The sequence below is a fragment of the Marmota monax genome, unplaced genomic scaffold, assembly GCF_021218885.2.
Source record: "Marmota monax isolate L192 unplaced genomic scaffold, Marmota_monax_Labrador192_F-V1.1 WCK01_AAM20220418_F8-fsc00250, whole genome shotgun sequence".
In the NCBI taxonomy this organism is placed as follows: domain Eukaryota; kingdom Metazoa; phylum Chordata; class Mammalia; order Rodentia; family Sciuridae; genus Marmota; species Marmota monax.
In genome coordinates, this window is record NW_026693876.1 from 122,076 (window position 1) to 145,433 (window position 23,358).

Consider the following 23,358-nt stretch of genomic DNA (forward strand, 5'->3'; position numbering starts at 1 on the left):
TACAGTATTTTTTACTAGCTGGTATCCTGTGATGGTTCTTTGGCTCATCGCTGCCTCTCTACCCTCCCTAATTAGAATGTGATTTCCCTGGAACTAGGAGGCTACTAGTATGTCCTCTGCTGTTTGCTTTTCACCTAGAATATTGCCTGGAACATAATAAGTGTCTAATAAAAAAACTTCTTAAGTAAATAAATTAATGAACAGATACATTGTAGAACTGCTGATTGCATTATCAGTTGACAGAGGAATATCCACTTTCCAAACAAATTTTCAGTTTTTTGAAATGAAAAGTTTTGCAACTTTCATAATATCTAGCAAAGTTTTAGCAGCACAATAAAGGTTCACATTCTTTTCATAATAATAAATAACACAAGCTGCTGAGAGGTCAGTATTTTGAAGTTGCATAACACTATGTAAATGAAAGACTCCTATTTTGTATTATTATTATTATTTAGCTTTCATGTCTGTAAAATGGGAAAAAATTAAAAGCTTTTTGGTGAAGAGAGTCAAGTGAAAATAAGGTAATTTTTCTGGATCATGGAATTTTATAAATGCCAAAGAAGCTAAGAAATAATTTAACCTAAAACTTCTTTTTAAAAGAATATGAAAATAAGACTCAGGGAAAACAAATGCCAATTCAAACATCTGGAGGGAGATTATGAACAAAGACAAAATAAGAATCCAATCTCCAAATTCCTAGTTTTTACTGTAAGTGCGGACCGCAGGCCCCTGGGAATTGGCCATCTCCATTTGGAGGCTCTTGTGGATTCTCCAGCAGCCTCCTGGCCAGAGAGATCCCCCTGTTGACTTAGTATTATCAACTTTCAATATTGTCTTGGCTTGAAGCATTTGTTTTCCCTCCCCTAAAGCCAAGTGTTCTTTTTTCTCTTCCAAATTGCCAGAAGCACCACTGAGTCCTGAGTCTCTTCTCCCACAGGCCCTCACCACCTGTTCTCCTGCCGCTGAGTGTTGCTGAATTGACAGCCCACTTAGGACAGAGCTGGGGAGGCTGCACAGGGTACCCCCCATATCAGAAGGAAGACCCCAGGTCCCTCCACTCAGCCTCCATACATCTATCATTTTCCAAGGACCACCACAGCTCACCAACTCAAAGAACTGTCATTCAGAGACAAATGTGAAAGAACTATTGGGCACAGAGTAATGAAGGAAAGATGTTCAGCCAACGATTTTCTCAGGCGCATTAAAGAAAATAATTATGTAAGCTACTTTAAATGCAGGAATGTGGAAAGCCTATGTAAAGCCTGAGGCTTATATACTTAACCAAAGGAAATGACAGAAGAAGAGGAACTACATTTTTTTTCCACAATATCTTCTCTCAAATCAGTTTTTGTATTGTGGACTGAAGTGCAGAAAAGTAAAAAATTTCTTTGGAAAGGCTACACCTTGCTTACAAAATCCACAACAAACATTTACCGAGAACCTTCCCTAGCAACACGCAATGGGTAAGGCCTGCGGATTTCAGCCTGTGACCACGTGTGTGCTCTTTCTCCTGGGTTCCCCGCCGAGGACCTGCCAAGCCCTTGAACTGGCCCTGCCCCATCTTGCTTTCTTCTTTCAGGATGCCACACTTTTGCAATTTCTTCTGACTGGAATGCTCATAACTACTTCTCTTCCTGCTGCAATCCTATTCTTTTCTCAAGGTATAATAACAGTAAAGAAAAGCAAAAAGCATTTATGTAGTACTTAATATGTACTGTGCCAGGCACTGTTCTAAGCACTATATGTATGTATGCTTATAGCATATATAGGATTTATATATTGTAATCAGTTATTATAAACATTTAATATATAATGAGCACGGTAGTACACACTTGTAATCCCAGCGGCTCAGGCAGCTGAGGCAGGAGGATTACAAGTCCAAAGCCAGCCTCAGCAAAAGCATGGCACTAAGCAACTCAGGGAGACCCTGTCTCTAAATAAAATACATGCACATCCTGCTATTAACATTTTGCTCTATTTGCTTGTGCCTGTATCTCCATCTAGTCACTCATCAATCCATCTTGCATTTTGGATGCATTTAAGAACAAGTTGCAGAAATAGTGGACTCCCAAACACTTAGCATATCATTAAGTAGTGTTCAGGGCTTATGGATGACAATTTTAAGTGCCAAATGTATAGTATGGGCAATGTGTGCAGTGAGAATGATGAAAGCACATTCATTCATGTATTTTACAAACACTATTAAGCATCCAATATTTGGCAGACACTCCATAGGCATGAAGTGAACAGGTAAGAATCCCTGTTGTCATGGAACTAACATTCTGTTTAGTGAAATAGATGAAAAGCAAGCTCAGTAAGTAAAAGATACTTCTTCTAATGTGATAGTGACCAGTGCTAAATAAACCTAGGAAGGGATTATATATGACTACATATTTAATATATAACTATTTAAAAGTATATAGTCTGTGCAAAGGTGACATGCAAATTTGTGAAGAGTTCCATATTTTTTGGTGACTTGGAAAAAAAAGAGTGGTCAAAATAAAAAAAAAATAAAATAAAATATATAGTTATATTTCACATAATATATTTTATCAAATTATAATTACATTCATATTTAATATTCATATATCATTACATGTATATATTACATTAAATAGATTTAACTTATTTAATGACTATTAAATAACAATTTTAGTAATGACTCCCCTATAAGATATTATCTCCATTTTACAGATGAGTAAGTGAGGTACAGAGGAGTTAACTAATAACCGGATGAGTGACAGAGATGGGATTTAAACAAATAGGCCGGATTAAAGTGTTACCCTTTAGGTTCCCTGTTTAACCTGTTCAAAATCATCCACTAATATGCAGCCACCCTGGGCCTCCCCACACTGCATGCTCTTTCTTTTTCTGTCTCCTCACTGCACTCTATACACACCTTACCGATATCTATTTCACTGCTTGGTAAATTGTTTTTACCACGTGTGGTGGGCCTCCTCTCGGGGACTTCTCATTTCAACCCTTACTTTTACTTCCACCCCAGATGAGGACAACTAAAGGAAGAACTTCCTATACACTGTTGTTTCCATTCCTTGCACAAACACAATGGAGGGTACATGGGAGGTCTTTACCGAATGTTTATGAAATGAGTCAATGAAATGGCTTTAAAAGTGACAGCAGGAGTGTGAGGAGTGTACCTCTTGGCAATGCACAGGAATTACCGAAAGGTAGAGTAGTAGCATGTCCTCAAAGTACCTGGGTGACCAGCCTGCAGGGTGAGGGAAGACCCCTCTGGGCTTCAGGTGGTTCCTCAATAGTTCCCCATTTATTCCATAAGCATAAGCCATGTATTAACTCTAGGCATGTGTACGCAGCCTTTCAGGTTTCCTGACCTATCGGATGTTAATTTACAGCAGGAAGATGGAAACTTGAGTCCCAGTGAACACCACAGATAATTACCATGGGGAATAAAGTGGGGATGGGCCACCTGGTGTGGTAACAGGAAGCAACATGGAGGAGGTGAGAGTGAAGGGACAGGCAGGTTTTGCCGAGTGGATGAAGCACCCACAGTCAGTCCAAGGCTGACCAAAGCCAGTGTCTCTTCCAACAAGAGACCTCGACATGTTCACCAGCCTTTCACATTCCACATGCTGGTCTACCCACAAGTTTCATTTCTCACTATAAACTCCCAAGTTAGTTTCTGATAGAATTCAAAACCCAGTGAGTTTTTTCTGTATAAATAATTATCCTGAGTTTTTATTATTCATAAATAACTATAAAAATTTTAAAAATCTAGCAAACCTGTAAATACAAAGATAACAATAATCTGGAACATCATCCATTCTGATGCTTCACTGCTTTAGCCCTAATTATTTTAGAATTATTTGAGATAGAACTATTCCTCCAGATAGGATTACTTTGTTGTAATATATGTAAATAGCAAATTTATGTGTGTTTATAATAATAGTAAATACACATATAATATAGTAATAAGTAATTTTAGAAGAGTTTGGGTTTTCCAACATTTTTCTTTGAGTTTGCTACTTGTTCTTAGTCATTCTCCCCTCCTTCCTCTCTTTCTTCCTCTCTCTCTCTCTCTTTGACTCATTGTTATTTCTCTCAAATTTTGTACCTCCCTTTATCATCCCAAATGATTTGCATAGGCCCAGAGATGTAGTTCAAAATATTGCTTAATCTTGATGTTATTGTTTGAACAAGCAAAGAGATTAATGCCTATGTTAGGTTTTCATTGCTGTTATAAAACATCTGAGAAAACAACTTAAAGGAGCAAAGAGGTTTTAGTCCATGCTCTGCCAGTTCCAATGCTTTGGGCCTGAGAGGCAGAACATCATGGCAGAGGGCTATGGCAGAGGAAAGCTTCTCACATGATGGCAGCCAAGAAGTAGAGAGAGAGGAAAGGGCCTGGACAAGATAGAGTCCCCAAGAACACACCCCCAAGTATCCACTCCCTCCAACTAGGTCCTACCTCCTGTAGCTTCTACCACCTCCCAATAATCCATTCAACAATGAATCCCTCAGTGGATTCATCCATTAAAGATGTCACAGCACTCATGATCCAAATACATCCCCAAATTCCCATTTCTGGACATTGCTGCATTAGGGACCAAGCCCTCAATAATGTATGAGCCTTTGTGGGGAATTCCATAGCCAAACCATAATAATGTCTCAGTAGCATTTAGAGTAGTACCTCAACCAACATTTATAAGTGTCAGAATAAGAAAAGTTTAGGACAGGAACTAAAAAGTTTAAAAAAAAAACCTAAAAATTCTATAAATAAATAAATACAATTTTAAAAGCACTAACCCAGATTTCTAAAATAAATAGATTTTTTTTTTATCTGACATTAGGTTTAAAAATAATTCTGCTGCACTACATACTTGGTTGAAAATAAAAGGAACTTCTTTTTTCTCTCCCACTTTCATGGAAGATATAGGAAATGTTGCTGTTCCTAGAGTTTCATCCATGACATAATTGGCATCCATTAACGTGACCTATAAAACAAAAGATAGAATACATAGTTTCCCGGGGATCTTTGGAAATTATGTCTAAAATCTCTACTGATGTTTATAGGAAATTAAAGTTTTCAAATGACAGTTAACTGTCCCTTGAGGTCCTCCTCTCTTTCTTTTCCAGTTCTAGGGATTGAACCCGAGCCCTGGCCCATCCCATGCGAGGCAAAAACTCTATCACTGAGCCATGCCCCCAGTCCCCCGAGGTCCTCAAGATTAACTTCTAACAATACTTTCTTCTTCTTCTGAATACTATATTTTCTGATAAAATAACAAAGATTTTTTTTATATATTCCTAGTTGTTCCATTAAATTGTAATGTTTTCAAAAATGAAACTTAATTCCCTCTTTTGAAATGAGAAAGGAACAAACATTTTTTAAAAATCAACATAATTTTCTTTGGTGGAAAATCTATTTTATCTTATTTTAAAGGCTATTGAAATATCTTTATTCTGTTGTACAAAAGAGTTCCCTTCCTGATAACAGAAAATAAATTTTCTCCCAAGTATGGGAGAAGGATAGAAGTCTCCCCACCCTCATTCAGCATCTTGAATTTCCCCCACTGGATGCTCATAAGACTTGATGGCACATCTAGAAGGTGGTCTACCCTGCTGCCAGCTTGAGTCCCATCACTTAACTGAGGCTAAAGAAGGGAACAGGAGAACACTGAAGCATGTCTCTCTACATGAAGGATGGCCTTCTAAGAACCCCCAGATGATTTACCTACCTCCAAAATATTTTCCTGATTAGGATCCAAAATAAATTCAAAGGTCTCATTCCACACAGGGTTGATGTCATTATTGAAGTGTCTTGTTCTCTTCCTGCCGTCAGGGGTCGTAGAGATGAAAAGTTCCACGTAGGGATCTGGAGTGTCAACTACGGGGCAGTTAACACAAATGAGGAAACAAAAATGAAATTCTTCGTTCATAACTTGTTGTTATTAATATATCTTGCCACATTCTTTCTTCAGTGATTCCACCAAATCCTTTACCATCTTACAGCATGGTACACACTATAGTTTATGGGCGGAATGATGCATCTATCTTTTCCTACAAGACTATAAACACCTTGGGGGCAGGGATCCTATCTTCAGGATCTAGCAATGGAAAGCAACTGTAGTAATAGTGAATTGAAGGTCTCCTAACTCAAGGACTTGACTTTTTTGTTTAACACATTCTTTCTTACAAGGTCGTTTTAATTAATAAGCGCAAAAACCAATAACTAAGGGATGACTACTAGAAGCTGTGTTAAGCTCTGTGCATACTTTAATCTATTTAAACTCCACAGGACTGCTGTAAGGGAAGTACTTTACTTTAGTATTGAAGCAACAAGAACTGAGAGATGTACAATATAACCACGTCACACAGCTACTAAGTACCAGAGCAAGATCTTCAACTTGCTAGAGTCATGTGACTTCAGCAATGTTCTTTGGAAGACATCTTGCTCCTGGTGGACAAGGAGATCAGGAGGTATGGATTGCTATGGAATAAGGAGCTGCACATGGAGTTTTGGAGAAAAGGAGAGAAGGGAGAGAAAATAAGAAGAAAATGAGCAAAAGAGGTGACAGAGGGAGAGAGAAAGTAGTACCTAGGTTCACACAAATAAAACACAAGAAGTGAAAGCAAAGGAAAAACAGAAATAATGGCTTCCGAATTATTAGTTCTCAAAGTAAAATTTTATTTTTAATATACCTTGTGCTTCAACAACTATGGCCATCTAGTAAGAAAATCAATGCCCTTCACTTAATTTTTAAAATACTACTCATAGTTCTTCTATATAGTCATCAGATTCTTTTAAATTGTGCATTTTAAAAAAATGAAAGTAGGAATATCTGCAAATGGAATACCGGCATTCAAAACTGTCATTTATTAAATTTTCCAGTCTGGAGCTCATTGGTCAAGGGTCTCCAAAGTGAGAACCACTTTGCCTGGTGAAAACACAGAGTCCTGACCCTCCTCCCCCAAGAGCCATAATCAACACACCTACAGTGGAACTAGGAATCTTCGTTTGTAAGTAGTCTGACTTTGGTATGGGCCATATCTAGTCACACGTTTGATATTTTAGAGAAATAGGCAGTTGTTTCAGTTTCTAACTTGATGCTTATATTTCTCTACAGGACCATGAAAGACAAACTATAAAACAAAAAGAAGGATGGTTGGGGGAAATGGGCCAAAAAGAAATTCTTCTATATCTGCCACTAGGAGATGGTTGCTCCTTTTTCTTGGCCGTGTTTCTGTAACATCTCCAGCTGGTGCAGTAGGACTGCACCAGAAATAAAACTACACATTTAGAATGGCAGATGGCAGAAGATTATAAAAAAAGACCATGTTTTCCCTTCTGGAGTACAAGTAAATATACGTAATTTTACATATTTAATTAATACTTCAGATTAAACATAAGAAAAATTATATACAGCCCCTCCATGCCATGGGGCTAGTTCTTTCTCACTTTCCCAGAAATATTAGGAAAAATCAAAGGCAAGAAAATTCCATTTAGAATATTAAAACTCTGCAGGCAGGGTAGGTATCCCATTCCTTCAACAAATAAGTGCTCTCTAAACGCTAGGAAACTGTCCATCAAAAAGTAATTTGACTTTGATAAGGAGTTGAGCCCTAACCTGCAAATTTGGACTATGAAAGTGAGTCAAATGCAAATTTTAAAAGCAAGGTGATGGGAAACAAGCAGATACACTACCCCATGACTAGTAGCTCAGTCACTCAGACCATTACATACAAATTAGGTCAAATAGTAGGTGGGGCAATTGCCCCTAGAGGCTTGATGCTTATTTGAATCTCTGAGGAAGAAGGAGGACAGGGTTTTTTAGACCACACAAAGAAGGGGAAGCAAAGAGTTCCTTGGAAGGAACCGGATAGGAAAAATAGCAGCAAAATAAAGGGACATGTGTCAATCCATGATAAAACTATCTTCTCAGCCAGCTTAGGACTCTCAATGGGGATATACTGTAACACATCCTAACCCTATCAAAATGATAAAGACCATAAAAAAGAAGATACCTGAAGCATGTTTATCTGTCAAAACATCAACAGACTTTTTAAAAAATTGGAATCCAGTTTAACGCCACCATTTTTTACTCATTTATTTTTATTTTCAAATAAAGTCAGTATCCTAAAATAATGGTCAAGAGAGACAGTTTTTCTAATTTTTCCTGTTGCTTCTTCAGCAAGAGACCTTAAAGTTAAGATGTCAGAGGGTGACAGAGGTTTGGAGAAGCACTCATAGCTGCAAACTCGATATAGCAATCTCGGCCAATCCTAACCTTTGCAAACTAAGAAGCAAAACTGTAGCCATGGTCAACACTACAGGATGAAAAGCAGTTTTAAAAGCCTAGTCTAAAAATAGATGATGGTAATAGATATCTGAGCTCACTTTCTCTGTCTAATCTATAATCATCATTGGCAAGGTCACAAAAAGAATTAGAAGTTTTGAAGAAGGAAAGTCCACTTGACAGGAAATACTCAGCCCAGTGCTTTAGATAAGTTCCTAGAAATGTATTAAGGAAAAAAGGAGAAGAAGAAGAAGAAGTACTCAAATCTAGAAAATGATTTTTTTCCTCCTACATATTTACTATGTGGCTTTGTGAATTAATGCCTAAGGGGCAAGTGGTTATTGAGATACTAACTGGGCCTCACCTTGACTATTTCCAGAAAAACAGTGGTGAAGCAAAGAGGTAATGTGTGGACAGAATCTCTTACATCTCATTCTTTTATCTAAACCTTCACAAACAAAAATGATGGGGGTGTGGGATGCAGATCTTTTTTATTCCCATAAAGATGACATGAAACTACATGCACCAGAAATAGCTTCAGAATTCCAGGGTTGTAAAATTTACTCATAAACTTCAGTAGTTTAAGGAGTGCCTGCCCAAAGTAATAACAGGTAGATCTGTCATTTCAGCTTTGCCCAAATAATACATTTTGTGATTCATGATAGGAATTAGTGAAAGCTTCGAACTCTTAGTTACACTCTTTTAAATATTCTTCATTTGCTTTCTCAATTCCACCACACTCAGTAACTTAAACTCTGTAATATGGATGACCAGTCATGTACTACCAGTCTTATAATAAATAAAAACAATCACAACAAAAAATCCCCAAGTGAGAACTGCCCTCAAATGCATAGTCAAAATACCAGCACTCTGAATAGCTATGACCCAGTGATGGTGTGCTAAATACAGAGCTTCTCACAATTCAGGCTACTGAATTACCTTCCCAGAATCATCTGCAATGCTTGAAAAATGAAAATTGAGATATACTCCATGTTTGTATAAATATGTCAAAATAGACTCTATTGTTATGTATAACTAAAAAGAACAAATAAAACTTTTTTAAAAAAATGCAAATTGGGGGCTGAGGATGCAGCTCAGTGGTCAAGCACTTGACTAGGATGCCCAAGACCCTGGATTAGATTCTGGGCACCACAATAAAAACATTGAAATTCAGTCCTCTACAATCTTATTCTTCAGCATGGGCTTGAAAATCTGCATTTTCAACAACTTAATCAGGGGATTCTTTTACACACATATGAAAAACAAAGGCTTAAAGCATAATTAAGACTAATATCAGAACAAACTAAAGAACAATAGTATAATAGCACCCACAGAAACATTGTGGCTTGAAGACATTAACAGGCTTCTTGGCCTTCTGTGCAGGCATTATTATGCCTGTAGACAAGATTAGGGACAATCCACTTAGTCACTTCTGTTCCTCTCTAGCCACTAAGCACATTTTCAAGTGTTGTATGAAGACAAATTCAAGAATAAAGCAAATGTGGGTGTGCACCTTGGTTTGCAACCTTTCTAAGGTGATGGGCTGATGATATTCAAATGTTACACATCAATTATTACCAAACTAGAAATGCCACAATGAAGACCAAAACTAATAATTATTTGGTGAAAGAAATGTCTCTTAATACTATTCAAAATGTGGTGACTCTTTTGGAGCATTAACGATTTAGTGATAACAGCAATTAAACATGAAAAATTTATGGCATCTTTAGGATTGCTAATACTCATGTTTCAATACTCATGTTCTAAGCTAACTGAATTGCCGCCTAAACCCTAGAATACTGATGACCAGTACCACTGTAAATGCATGAATCTTAAAAAATATATATATTTTTTTAAATGTAAATATTTTAACTGAAGGATAAAATACAGGAAGAAAAGTTGACAGATTGTAACCGTCTAGCTTGTTGAATTTTTATAAACTGAATTCATCATGACACCATCACTCAATTAAAAATAAAGACCATTACCAGCACTTTGGCATCTTTCCTCAAACTCTTTCAGCTTCCCGAACAAGAGTGACAACTACTCTGCCTTCTATCGGCATAGAATATGTTTGCTTAAGTTTTATCTTCATGTAAGTAAAATCAATTTGTAAAGTATACATCAGTATATACTTCTGGGACTGGTTTCTTTTGCTCACCATTTTAATCTGTATTGACATTTATAGAACAACATGTAACAGAATTATCAGTTTTTTATATAGTCTTAAAAATGCTCAATATGTCCTCCTCCTCCTATGTGGCCCACAATACAAACAAGATATATGAAAATTTTTATTTCATTATTTTTTCCCTACATGCAAACCAAAACACAAATAAAGCAACATGAAACAAAGAGCGAAAAGTAAGTTGTACTATTATTCCTAACTCTCCTATTTATTTATTGGTACTAAAATTTCTAGCTGTGAGAGGTAAAAATCATGAGAGTCATTCTCTTTTTCTCCAGAGTCCTTACATCCAGTCTGTCTCCATGTTTTAGCTTTAAAACTTCTAAAATGGCCCTGACAACTGATTCCTCATTCCATTCAAAATATCACTGCCCCAGCTCAACTAAGCAACACTTCTGTCCTGGGCAATTAACATAATCTTGTGATTGTTTGTTTTTAAACCACTTCCCATACTGTCACCCCAATTTATGAAGTCAGACCTACTCATGGTGAAAAAAACTTCACAAGGTCCATGCCACCAAAGCCCGGATTCTCTTTCCAATCAGTGGCCCTCCTCCATTACAGTGGAACATCACCCTTGCAAGTCCACATATAGGCCCAGAAACATCCTTGAAATTGACACATACTGATGGCAGAAACATTCTCATTCTGCCAAAAGAACAGGGCTGTTCTTTGACTTGTATGTATGTATCATTGTTTGCTTTTGATGCTGATAGCTAAAAGTCATCTGAGTCGTTGTTCTTGTCCCGGGACTATGCACGATAAGGGTCCAAGGACTGTACAGTTGAGGGAGAAGGGGAATGAGATGTTCTCTTCATTCTTTCCTTATCTCGTCCATACTTTCCTAAGAAAATATTTGGTTGTTTTGTTTTCTGATGGATAAAACTGGCAACTACAAATCACATTCTGTAGAGGCTTCATCTATATACATCTGCATGAAATAAAAATAATTCCACATACAACTTCAACTTGCTGATTTGGCATTCCTAATGCCATCAAATTTATGAAGGAAACACAAACTCAAGTCTCAGAGGCATTAAGTAAGTCAAACAGGATGTATCCAGTCTTTCTGAAGCCAAGAACCTCTTTGCTCTATCAAATAGGCCAATGTTGACAACTCTTGTCTATTTTTGCCTCTGTTAAACAATACCTTACACAATGGCATAGACCATATGCTTCCTATTCACTACTATATCCAAGAGTCAAGCATAAATTTAAACCTCACAGAAATATAGTAAATATTACCAAGGGAACAGAGGCGGGGCTAATCCTGAGCAATGCTGTGGTACAGGGGACCCTTGTGCAAGGCACAATAGTCTCTGCTCCCTAACATTTACTCCTCAGTAACAGGTCTCAACCATTGGATGTTTTGTCCTTACTCCACTTATTTATATTTTAATATAAATCATTGTGAGGCATTTTCTCCAAGAGTTCTGGTATTTAACTTTCATTTCCAAGTATTGAATGGAAAAAAAAAATCCTGAATTTCAATTTACTTTCCTTAAAAAATAACTCCCAGGAACAGGCAGAACTTCAGGGAGTTTGTTTACAGGTAGTGGCCTCTGCTGCTTCTAAAAAGGGCTCAAAATTGGAATTCAATGACTATGGACACTGAAGGCAATCCCTGGGATTTGCTAAAAGAGCAGAAAATAGAAAAACATAGCTAAATGAAGGTTTAAAACGTAACTGAAATATTTGTTGTTGCCTCTATTATCATCTTCCTTAATCTCTATAATACCTATCTGGAAGAAAACAAACATATCTTTGTAATAAGTATCTGTGCTTGGAATGTATTAACTATATTTAATCTAGGGATGTTTCTTAGAGTCTCTTTAGGTTGCACAGATAGAATAATTCTCCAGAAATTCTCATGCAGTATGATAAAACATAGCAATTTATTTATATTATTCATTGTAGCTATGTGGACTGAGTTATATTTGGATTCCACTCTACTTTAGATAATTACTTTTCATTAAAATGGAAGTTCTCCATCTTGGCACTGCTCACATTTGGAGCTGGATAATTCTTGGCTCTGGAATGCTATCCCTGGCTTCAACCTGCTGGATGTCAGTAGGAATCCCCAATTTTAACAAACAAAATGTCTCTGGATACTATCCAATAGGCTGAGAAGGACATAATTGTCCACTGGTTTAGAACCACTACATTAAAGCAAAACATGACTCTCCCTACCTTACATGTCTTCACTAGGAGAAACCAGAAGACAAGCTACATTCCCTAAATAATGCACATTGGACATACCATGTCAATCCCATTCCTAATATCTTCTCTTACGATTTGTTTCCGCATATCCAAATATCCCACACGCATCCCAATAGTAAACATCCACTTAAGTTCTAAAGCCTATCTCAATTTCCATTCAAGCTATGTAGTCTTCTCTGAAGCTAACTGCAAAGATTTTCCAAACAGTTATTTAAACCTATTTAGTCTTGCCAGCTGGATGGTAAACTACTAATAAGGCAAAGTTGCTGCAATAGTAAGCAACACTGAGAGACAGTCTGAATTCAAGCCCCAAAACACAGCAGCTGTGCAATTCAGGACAGTACTTAGCATCTTGTCTAAATTCCTTCATCTGTAAAATTGAAGTAAAAATCACTCATATTTCATGGTGTCACTGAAATAAATAAATGAAGTAAAAGGTAAAGCTCTAAAAAGCTTGGTATTTTTATTTACTTAGCAAACACTTTCATTGTGCACAGTATGACATCATTTCCTTTAGTCCTCATTAAAAAACCTACAAGGAAGGGGTGGTGATTATTACCCCATATAACAGCTGATGAAGCCAAGACATAGCACAGCCAAGTAACTTGCCCAAATTCACATGGTTAACAAGGAGTGGAAGGGAGATTTGAATCTGACAGACAGTTCCAGTGTTCTTGCTCTAACCACCAAGACATGCTTCCTCTTCAGTGTAAAATATACTCAAGAAAGCCACCCACCACCAACATTGTTTTTACTTCTCTTATCCTTCTTCAAGGGACTGAAGCAGTGTACATTCAGCATTTTTTTTCCATTGTACACAATTGCAGCACAACTTTTCATTTCTCTGGTTGTACGCAACGTAGCATTGAACCATATGTGCAGTCATGCATGTACCTAGGGTAATGATGTCCATCTCATTCCATCATCTTTCCTGCCCCCATGACCCCTCCCTCCCCTCTGCCCCATCAAAGCTACTCCATGTTTCCCATGCCCCCCCCCCATTATGGATTAGCATCCACTTATAAGAGAGAACATTTGGCCTTTGATTTTTTGGGATTGACTTACTTCACTTAGCATGATATTCTCCAAGCCCATTCATTTACCTGCAAATGCCATAATTTTACTCTCTTTTAATGAGTAATATTCCATTGTGTGTGTGTGTGTGTGTGTATACACATACAAAGTTTCTTTATCCATTCATCTACTGAAGGGCATCTAGGTTGTTTCTACAGTTTAGCTATTGTGAATTGAGCTGCTGTAAACATTGATGTGACTACATTACTATAGTATGCTGATTTGGGGTATAGACTGAGGAGTGTGATAGCTGGTTCAAATGATGGTTCCATTCTAAGTTTTCTAAGAAATCTGGAGAGATTTCTTCTAAGCAGTTTGGAGAGACTGCTTTCCAGATTGATTGCACCAATTTGCAGTCCCACCAGCAATGTATGAGTGTACCTTTCCCCCCACATCCTTGCCAACATTTATTGTTGTCTGTATTCTTAATAGCTGCCATTCTGACTGGCATGAGATGAAATCTTAGAGTAGTTTTGATTTGCATCTCTCTAATTACTAGAGATGTTGAACATTTTTTCATATATTTGTTGTTTGAATTTATATCTTCTTCTGAGAAGTGTCTGTTCAGCTCCTTAGCCCATTTATTGATTGGGTTGGTTTTTTTGTTTGTTTATTTGTTTGTTGATGTTAAGTTTTTTTCAGTTCTTTATGTATCCTGGAGATTAGTGCTCTATCTGACATGCATGTGGCAAAAATTTGCTCTCAAATTGTAGAATCCCTCTTCACTCATTGTTTCTTTTGCCGAAAAGAAGCTTTTTACTTTGAGTTCATCCCATTTATTGATGAGGATATTGATAAAGGAATCTTGCTGGAATAAGCCCTGAAATTATATTTTTTTTCACATTTCTTTTCCAACTAGAAAATCTCAAAGCTGTTATTCAAGTTTGCATCTAGAGATATGAATTACCTTTATACATCATCCAAAAATAATTCTGCTGGAATTTTATCTAAAACACTTAACTAAAATATTTTGATATATCAAGTGGGATGTGAAAATGGAAAGGTGCTTTCAGAAAGTCAGTAAATTTCAAGGACCCTCAAACTGAACCTCAGCTAAGTATAACCAGTCATTTCAGTCTCTATGCACTTTTTAATTTTAAGAAAAAATTTAAGACATTAGGATATTCTTTAAAAAACACATGATAAATGTTTTCACATAAATGCTCAAATTTTTAAAATAACAGAGATATTCTCTTTGTCATAGAACCTTTATGAGCATACTTTTCCTTGGCAATTTAGGAAACATTTCATCTGATTTTTAATTTAATTCCATTAGATTTTAATCATACCCTTTCAAGACAGAAGTGGTGTAAGGTTTTATTTTGTTTTGGCAAAAAAATTTACTTAAGTACACAAAATGAAGGCTGCATATTATGCAGCTTTAAAAGTTTTTGAAATTAAGACTGTCCTTCACAGAACATTAACATATTAAGGCATGTAAATAAAATATGAAAAGTAATTTAAGAGAAAGAAGCTCATGTGTGATACATGTATGATAAAGAACTAAATGAGTAGGATCCACCATGCTAGGTCTTGAGAAAACATATAGGACGTGGGGACCGTGTGCTTGTGAGTACCGGTGACTCTCTTCCATTTTGATCAGATTGTACTTTTACTGCTGTCCAACATACTACTGGAATATACTTCTGTTTATTCTATTGAATAAATGGAATGCAAACCCAAAGATCGATTGATGTTACTGAAATGTCACAGAACAGTATTATTTACTGTATAAATCAGACCTGAAGCACATGAACACATAAATACAAACAAAAACTAATGCAATTTAAGTAAAGAGTAAAATGACTACATGTACTTGTAAAAACCATTTGACTTTAGAATAAACTAAATGGCATTCTAAATGGATGAGGAACAGGAGTGCCTTTCTAACACATTATATTTCTCCATTACGCAAAAAATGAAAGATAAGAGATGTGAGGTAGACATGTGTTGTGGGACACTTAACTCATCTTGAAGTTATCTTCCATGAAAAGACCATTGGAAAATAAATTTATTTAGAGTTTTTAAAATCCTGGGTGGATACTCAAAAACATTCCAACCACATTAGTAAACTATAACTCATGTTCAGTCAAAATCTAGTCTAATACTAGGAAAATGCTTAAAGTAGAAACCATATACTTTTAGGGCATCTCGTAGCTTCAAGCCAATGGCAATGTTAGTTGCCATTTCAAATATTATTCAAACATTATTTTAAATATTCTAAATAAATATTTCAAACATTTCAAATTTAAAATTCCTTACTTAATCTAAAACTGTAATTAACCCAAAAATATTATGAAGTTTTTTATATGTTATACCTCATACAAATTCAAATTAACCATGAAGAGAAATAACAGAGGCATTTATAATTTACAAAAAGTGGAATATAAAGTTACTTTCAAATTCTCAATTGAAGAGGAAAAAAGCAATATATTCAAGAAGAAAGAAATAATTAACTGCACATTTTCATTTGTTCTGTTCATTTTCCGCTAACATTTCGAAAAAGCAAGGCACCACAGGACCAGCTTGACAAGCACGCATCAGCACTCCCATGGTCCTTGATGGATGTTAAGGGGAAGTCAGGCCAAGCTGCCAGAGACACATGGGCGCACACTGTGCCCGAGTAATTTCAGAAAAATAGCTTAGCACCAAAGGTACCATTCTACAGCTTCTTTCTCTCAAGCTGAGAGAGAAGGATCCCTTAATTTGCTTAACGCAGGAATTCAAAAGGGAAATATTTTGTCTTCAAAATGAAAAAACTGAAAGTTTTCCAGTGCCCAGATGACCCAAAGGAATATCCATCCTTTTTGTCATCAAAGATAATATTTACAAAGTAAATGTCCTTTTATGTTGATGTATGAAATAAAATTTTAATTGACGGGTAATGCTTATTGAGCACTTGTCACGCATCACAAATGTAAGCACATCACAAGTACCAACTCACTGAATTCTCCCAACATCTCCAAGACCAGGGATGACGATGAAGAGAAGGTAAGAAACTTGTGCAAAGACACGGGGCTACAGTGAGTAGCCTGGGGACCATGCTCTTTCACCAATATGCCCCGCCTCTTTCCTGGAGCTTCTGATCACTTTGGAATTCAAGAATGGATACAGGACAGGGAAAATTTATTTCATACTGATTTCTAGATGATCTTGATCCTGAAGATGCTTAAAGATTAAATAGATAATGCTCCTCTATATTCATGTGCAATATTCCTCTCATCCCAGCATTTATGAATTGGAAGATTGAGTTATAAGTTTGTTTTTTTTTTTTCCCAGCACATTAGTAACACTTTGTATTGAGAATTAGGTCCTATCAAGAGGATCAAACTAGGGGGTCATAGAGCTGGGATTGAGGATTCTGCTTTAAGACTGGAGAAAAGAGGGCAACTTTTCCTAAAATTCCTATAGTTTTGAATTTTCTTGTATTTCTACAAGTGTTAGAAACATGCGTCTATTCACTGTGCATGGCTTGGTGACCACAGATGGCCGTGGACACTGGCCCCTGAGCACTATCAGTCTGAAGATGGTTGTAGGGTCTTCTCTCTGGTATAGTGCATGGCTTCTGGAATTTCTCTCAGAGGCATTTCATGGCCTGTTCATGATGGAAGGCACCCCACTATTTGGTATAACTATAAAGCACTGATAAAAACACCTTCTTTTTAAAAAAAGTGGAAGGTCAGCCTCCATGAACACAACATTCAACAGAAGGTTGGATTCCAATAATGGCCAACACCAAGGCTCCCAGCAGAACCTACTCCTAACTTCCAGGTAACTCTAAATGTCTAGAATTCTTGTGGGTTCTTGGGAAAGAAAGGCGACTCACATGCCCCCACCTACTCTAGTGAGTACGGCTCAGAGTCCAAATTACTATGATTTAGAAAAATGATGTGAGATTTCATGGCCCTGAGTATGAAAATGGAGAATGTGTTAACTTTAAGGGTAATTATTCCATAGGACAGCAAAGATATACAGAGCAACACAGCACAATCCAAAAAGAATTAAACATCTGCAAATATTATGCACCTGTAGCCAGAACTAAGTTGTAAAGGAGCTTTTACAGCTCTTTCAAATAATCTTACAGATTTTCATTATGGCCATAAGGTGTTACGAACCTAAAGTTCTCCATAAATTCCCACAGGAAGGCATATGTCTAAGACATTTTAAAAGCATTCCATTCTGTTTGAATCAACCTGGTTTTGTAGTTCTATTCCCTGACAATATGTGAAAGCAATAAGGATTTCAATAGCTATAAGGATTTATCTGAATTTCATGCAGTAGAAATGTATACCACAGATGTGACACATCTCAACCTCAGCTCTTGGAAGGGGAGAATAACAATATTTCATATCACAGTGGTTAAAAGCAGAGTGCCTAAGTCATGTTGCCTGAGTTCTTGAATATGTCTTAAATATCATCACAAATTAAGTTGTGGGAGCATTAAACCCTACTAAAATGTTGATGGAAGATTGTTCTATGTCTGTGAGGGAAAGAGTGTTTTTGTGAATGTAAATGTATATATATGGTGCCTGCCATATATTCGACTATTTGACTTTAAGTAGGCATTGTGATCTTTAGAACAGAAAAAATAAATGATTTTTTTCCTATGTTTGCAATCTGGTCTGATCATGATTCTAGTATAAAAGTCAGGATTTAATAACGTAATTATGATACAAGTTTAAAGCACTCGTGTTTCCTTCTATGAGTCTTCTCAATGATAATGTAGTAATTCATCTCATTAAGAGTTTATCATAGGAATTTAAAATTAAAAGTAGCAAAGTGCTCAATGCATTTCATTTTTAAAGAAGTAAAACTGGTTTAAAAAAAACAAAAAAAACCCTTAGAATCCATGCTCCCTTACAGAATGCTTACAGCCTTTGTTCTGCTCAGGAGCACTGTAGATCTCAGGGAAGCAAACAAAACAGAAAAGGTTTCTCAGACTCAATTGGTAGAGTGCTTGCCTCACGTGCATAAGGCCCTGGGTTCAATCCCCTGCATCACAAAAAAAAAAAAAAAAAGGCTTCTCAACCCAAATGTGTCCATGGGTCAGCACTGCCTGCACCACTCCTACAGTAGAAATGCAGAATCTATGCCTCAAACCTACTGAAAAGGAACCTGCATTTTGAACAAAATCCCTCAGTGATTCAAATGGATGTTAAAATTAAAGAAGACTGTTGCGGGAAATGAAATCAACCTAGGCCTACAAATAGCATAGAGACTTAAGAATTAGGAACTTGATCCAGATTGTGCGTATGCGTTCATCTGAAAGAAAACTTCGTTTCCCCACAGGAATAGATATTATAAGAAACAAATGTGGGAGATTCTCAAGAAATCCTTGATTACGTTCAGATATTAATTTATATAAACTTATAAAAGCTGATTTGAGTACAAGGAGCTCATAATTCTCCTGAAGATATTTACTTTTTGTTAAAGTTTAATGCCAACATTAAGCTCTTTGTCTCCTGAATACTTGTAAGAAAAGTTAGCCCCACGTGTAATCCTACAACCATGCTTAGCAGCCAGAATACAGCAAGAATACAGGAAGAGTTTAGTGTCCAATAAAGGGCCAGACAAGAAAAGAAACCTCAGTTTGTATCCATAATTAGGATTTTAAAGTGTCTCATAATTATGTGAAATTTTGTCATTTTAAAGAACATTACAGCGTTGGCTGTCTGATCACATCTTACAGAAGGGCATGTGGCTCTATCTTCTTCTGAATTCTGAGACTAGCCTCCATTATCATACGTGCTCTGGGTTTTCCCTAGCACTTCTTAAAAGGAACAGAAATCCAACGAAGTAACTACTGCGTTGGTTTTAGCAATTTCATTTGGTTATAAATGAGGTTTGTGGTCAGGTTTATGTGTTTCGTTTCATGGAGGCACAGAGAAAACGCTATTACCAACTGAAATTCTGCTGTCACAGTAGAATTCACAACCTGCTGTTGGAGGAGGCTTTCCTCCATCACAGAACAGACAACACTAAAGAGCGTTGAACACCCAGCCATCCAACACCTAGCACCCAACCTATGTCACCATGCTATTTATAACATGTCACATCCATTGCTACTTCTTGTAACTTTAAAACTGAGAGTTGTGTTAATATCACCCAAGTGATGCACACTGATTGTTTTAGAAATAAGAAACTTGTAATGATTCTGAGTCAGGTATAAATGTAAACTACTGACAGCTTCTTCATATGAACCTTGAGCATAATAATGCAGAGCAGGATTGACATTGGGACACTGAAGGTAGATGCTGTATTTCAGCATCAGTCTTCAGTGATTCTGAGACTAGCCAACATGTCTAGGAAAAAACGGTGACTGATTTGTTCTTGGCTGACTGGGTGCCCTCTGGTGAAAAGGAGGAGATGGGCCAGAGGCTATGATTAGAGTGTCATCTCTGCCCCTGCGAAGAGTTCATGGGATGCTGCCATTTGTATTAGGACATCTCAATAATGCAGAAGGAAATTTCTAAATGCAGCTACTTAGGATAGGGCAATTTACCAAAGAATAAAACAAAAATAGATATAGTCAGTACTATCTAAAACAAAGAAAGGAGATACAACTATTTAGCGGGAAATAGTGATTTGTTTTGTGTGGTATCCTTAAGAAAGCCCTTACATATGCAAGAAAAACGGAGAACTCAAATAGTAATCTGACACTCTTCTATTCCAACCTGTAGAAATTTATAGAAATTTGCCCTTTTGGGGGAATTGAACCCATGAGCATTTACCACTAAGCTAAATACCCAGCCTTTTTAATTTTTATTTTGAGACAGGGTCTCACTAAGTTACTTAGGGCCTCAAGATGTTGAGTCTGGCCTTGAACTTGTGATTCTCCTGCCTCAGCCTCCCAAGTCGCTGGGATTGCATGTGTGCACCACCACACCCAGCTATAGAAATTGACCTTCTTAAATTAGTGCAGACACTATAAAAACAGAATAGTGTGGCCCTGAATAGGGTAGTACTGAAAAAAAAAAAAAAAGACAAGAATAGGGTATAGGGTTCTGTTACTTTGATCTATCAATATTCCTGGTGTTGGGATATGTTATAGTTATTACAGTTCTAGTCTTGTCTATTTTAAAAAATTTTGTTATATACAAAAATGCCAAATACAGCTCTCTTGATGATTTGCATAGATCAAGATCATTAAGCAGTAATATCATCGAAACTCTTCTAAGAAGAGTACACATATAACTTTTCTCAATATATCTTCCTACAACTACTTACAAATAAAGTATTTGGCAGTATAGCTCATTCTTTCACTTTCTTAGACTACCATATCATGAAATTCTCTAGAACTCCCTCTTGCCTTCTTGTCTCTTCCCAATTTCTCGCAAACTCATTAAGCTGATACAATGGGTTGGTGACCTTCCTACCCTGCATCAAACAAAACAAAACAAACATAATAACTCAAAACAAACCAAATTAAAGGTGCTGAATATATGTTTTTACATAATATCTTATCACTATCCTTTCTCCTGTAGCAATTAATTTCCACTGGCTATGGGTTCTTTACTGTGTAAAATAAACTTCTAGAGTGGAAGAGTCTAACTTGTGTCAAGCACACTGTGGGGATCCAAAGATACCTGTTTCTGGTTGTATGAGATGGATGAATGTCTTGGTTTCATGCTTTTAGTATTATTATCAATGTTGAATCAAACAGATGCAAAATGACACTTCCAGCATCACTCTTTCCCCTATACTAATAATCAAAAAATAAGCACTGGCCAAGTGTCAGGGATCTGTGACAGTTGCTAAGGAATCCAAACCATATCAGTTGAAAGAGCCTCATGGACTACATAGTCTGAACTGCTCTCAGACACATCATAAGCACAGTGACGCCCACTGTCTCTGCACAACAGTACTCTGTATTGATACAAAAGGGCGGGACTGTTTTGCCTAAGAGATAAGAACTACATTTTTTTAAAGTCAAATTAGATCCATCTTTTGCATGCCTGGAAAGTTACTGATACCTGTTTAATAGAATAAAAAAATGGTGTTTTCAGCTAGCAGTATGACCTGTTCCGTTGTAAGGCCTGTGCGTTTTCTTAAGGTCATAGGGGATGGCAGGTTTTAATTTTGGCTTCTAATGTTTCTTCTCTTTTCACAGAAGCCTTTCTCCCAATGCAATCTCATTTAAAATGATGAAAATGCAAAGAAATCTTAAAAGTAAAATAAGAAAGTAGCTTAATAAAAACAATGGCAAAAAAAAAAAGTGGATTGTATGAATTAGACTCAGATCTCAAATTGAGAATATAATCCTCAGCTTCAAACCAGTTTTGAAAAGATCGCCACGGTTCCCCTCACCTGTCATAAAAACCTTTACTCAGGCAGAAATTATGCCATCAGGTTCTAGCTCCTGTTCTCCTTACTTTGGACATTTACCAACTTCCTGGATGCTCTTCTACCTTCACTGATAGCCTGTAACAGAGCTCACATTCTTCTTTTCCTTGGTATCTAACTTTCCCCTCTCTGTTGACGTTTTCACTGCCATTTTGACAAGCTCAGGCCTTCCTATTTCTTTGTCCCCATATTTCTTATTGGTGCACTGTAATTAGTGGGATTTGTTGTTACATACTTATGTATGTACAGAACAATAACTCTCCAATTCTTTGAAAAATAAAACAGTTTTCCACATTCTCTTCCAGAATACTGGATATACTTAATATTTTGTATACCATGGCTAGAACATTTTTAAGTGCAAATCCAGTCATGTGGCTTGCTGCTGAAATGCTAGCAAATTCTCCCTATTGCATAGATAATATAACCTCAGTGCCAGTCCTTGTCGTCTCATCTTGTCCCCCACTCCAGCTAACACCTGGGCTTCTGTTCTCTAACAACACTGGACCTAACTCCTGACATGCACTCTGATCTACTGCCGCTGAACATCCTGTTTTCTCTGCCTGTGAATTCCCTTTCTCACCACTAAAATACTTTTCCTTCAGCTACTGATTTAAATGTCACTTCTGCAGGTGTGACATTATGACATATATCCCTTGGTTTTAGCCCATGGCGCCTGACTCATTAACTCCTTCCCCAAGGTAGGACACAGAAACCAGAATTTCTTTCTCAAGGCAGGAAACTCTAATCTTCCCTCATCTTTCTTTTTTCAGAGCTGGCCATAAAGACATTTTCTGGTCTACACTCCTTGTCCAATAGTAGGTCCTAAGGCTCTCCTGATTCCAGAAGAGTCCTACCCCATGCCCTGGAGGAAGGAATGCTGCACAGAGATGCCGGGAAGACTGTTGAAGCCCACAGCCTCTGCTGGGTTTCTCCTCCCAGTCTATTGCCTAACACATGCAATGGCGCCTCTGCAAAAACCCAGAGGACAGAGCTCCGAGCTTGTAGGTCATGGAAGGTAAACATGGTAAACATGGAAGGTTCTCGAAGGGTGATACCTGGGGAAGGCACAGAAGTACCCCTTCCTACACTTCACCCTGAGCATCTCTTCATCCATAATACCCTCCATAATCAACTAGAAAATGCAAGTGGTTCCCCAAGTTCTGTGAGGAGCTCAAGCAAATCACCAAACCCAAGAAAAGGGTTATGGGAACCCTACTGACTGCCAGGGGTCAGACGCACAGGTAAAGCAACCTGTGG

At 37.1% G+C, this 23,358-nt stretch overlaps 1 protein-coding gene across 1 annotated transcript in view; it reads right to left on the reverse strand.

Annotated features, from left to right (window-relative positions):
* Pla2g4a (phospholipase A2 group IVA) overlaps positions 1 to 23,358 on the reverse strand; it is a 128,456-nt gene that overhangs the window by 66,078 nt on the left and 39,020 nt on the right. The window contains exons 4-5 of the mRNA XM_046462691.2: positions 5,718 to 5,866; positions 4,860 to 4,973 (exon numbers count right to left, since the gene is read on the reverse strand). Of these exons, the coding sequence (XP_046318647.1) occupies positions 4,860 to 4,973; positions 5,718 to 5,866 (263 nt within the window). The remainder of the gene's footprint in view (positions 1 to 4,859; positions 4,974 to 5,717; positions 5,867 to 23,358) is intronic.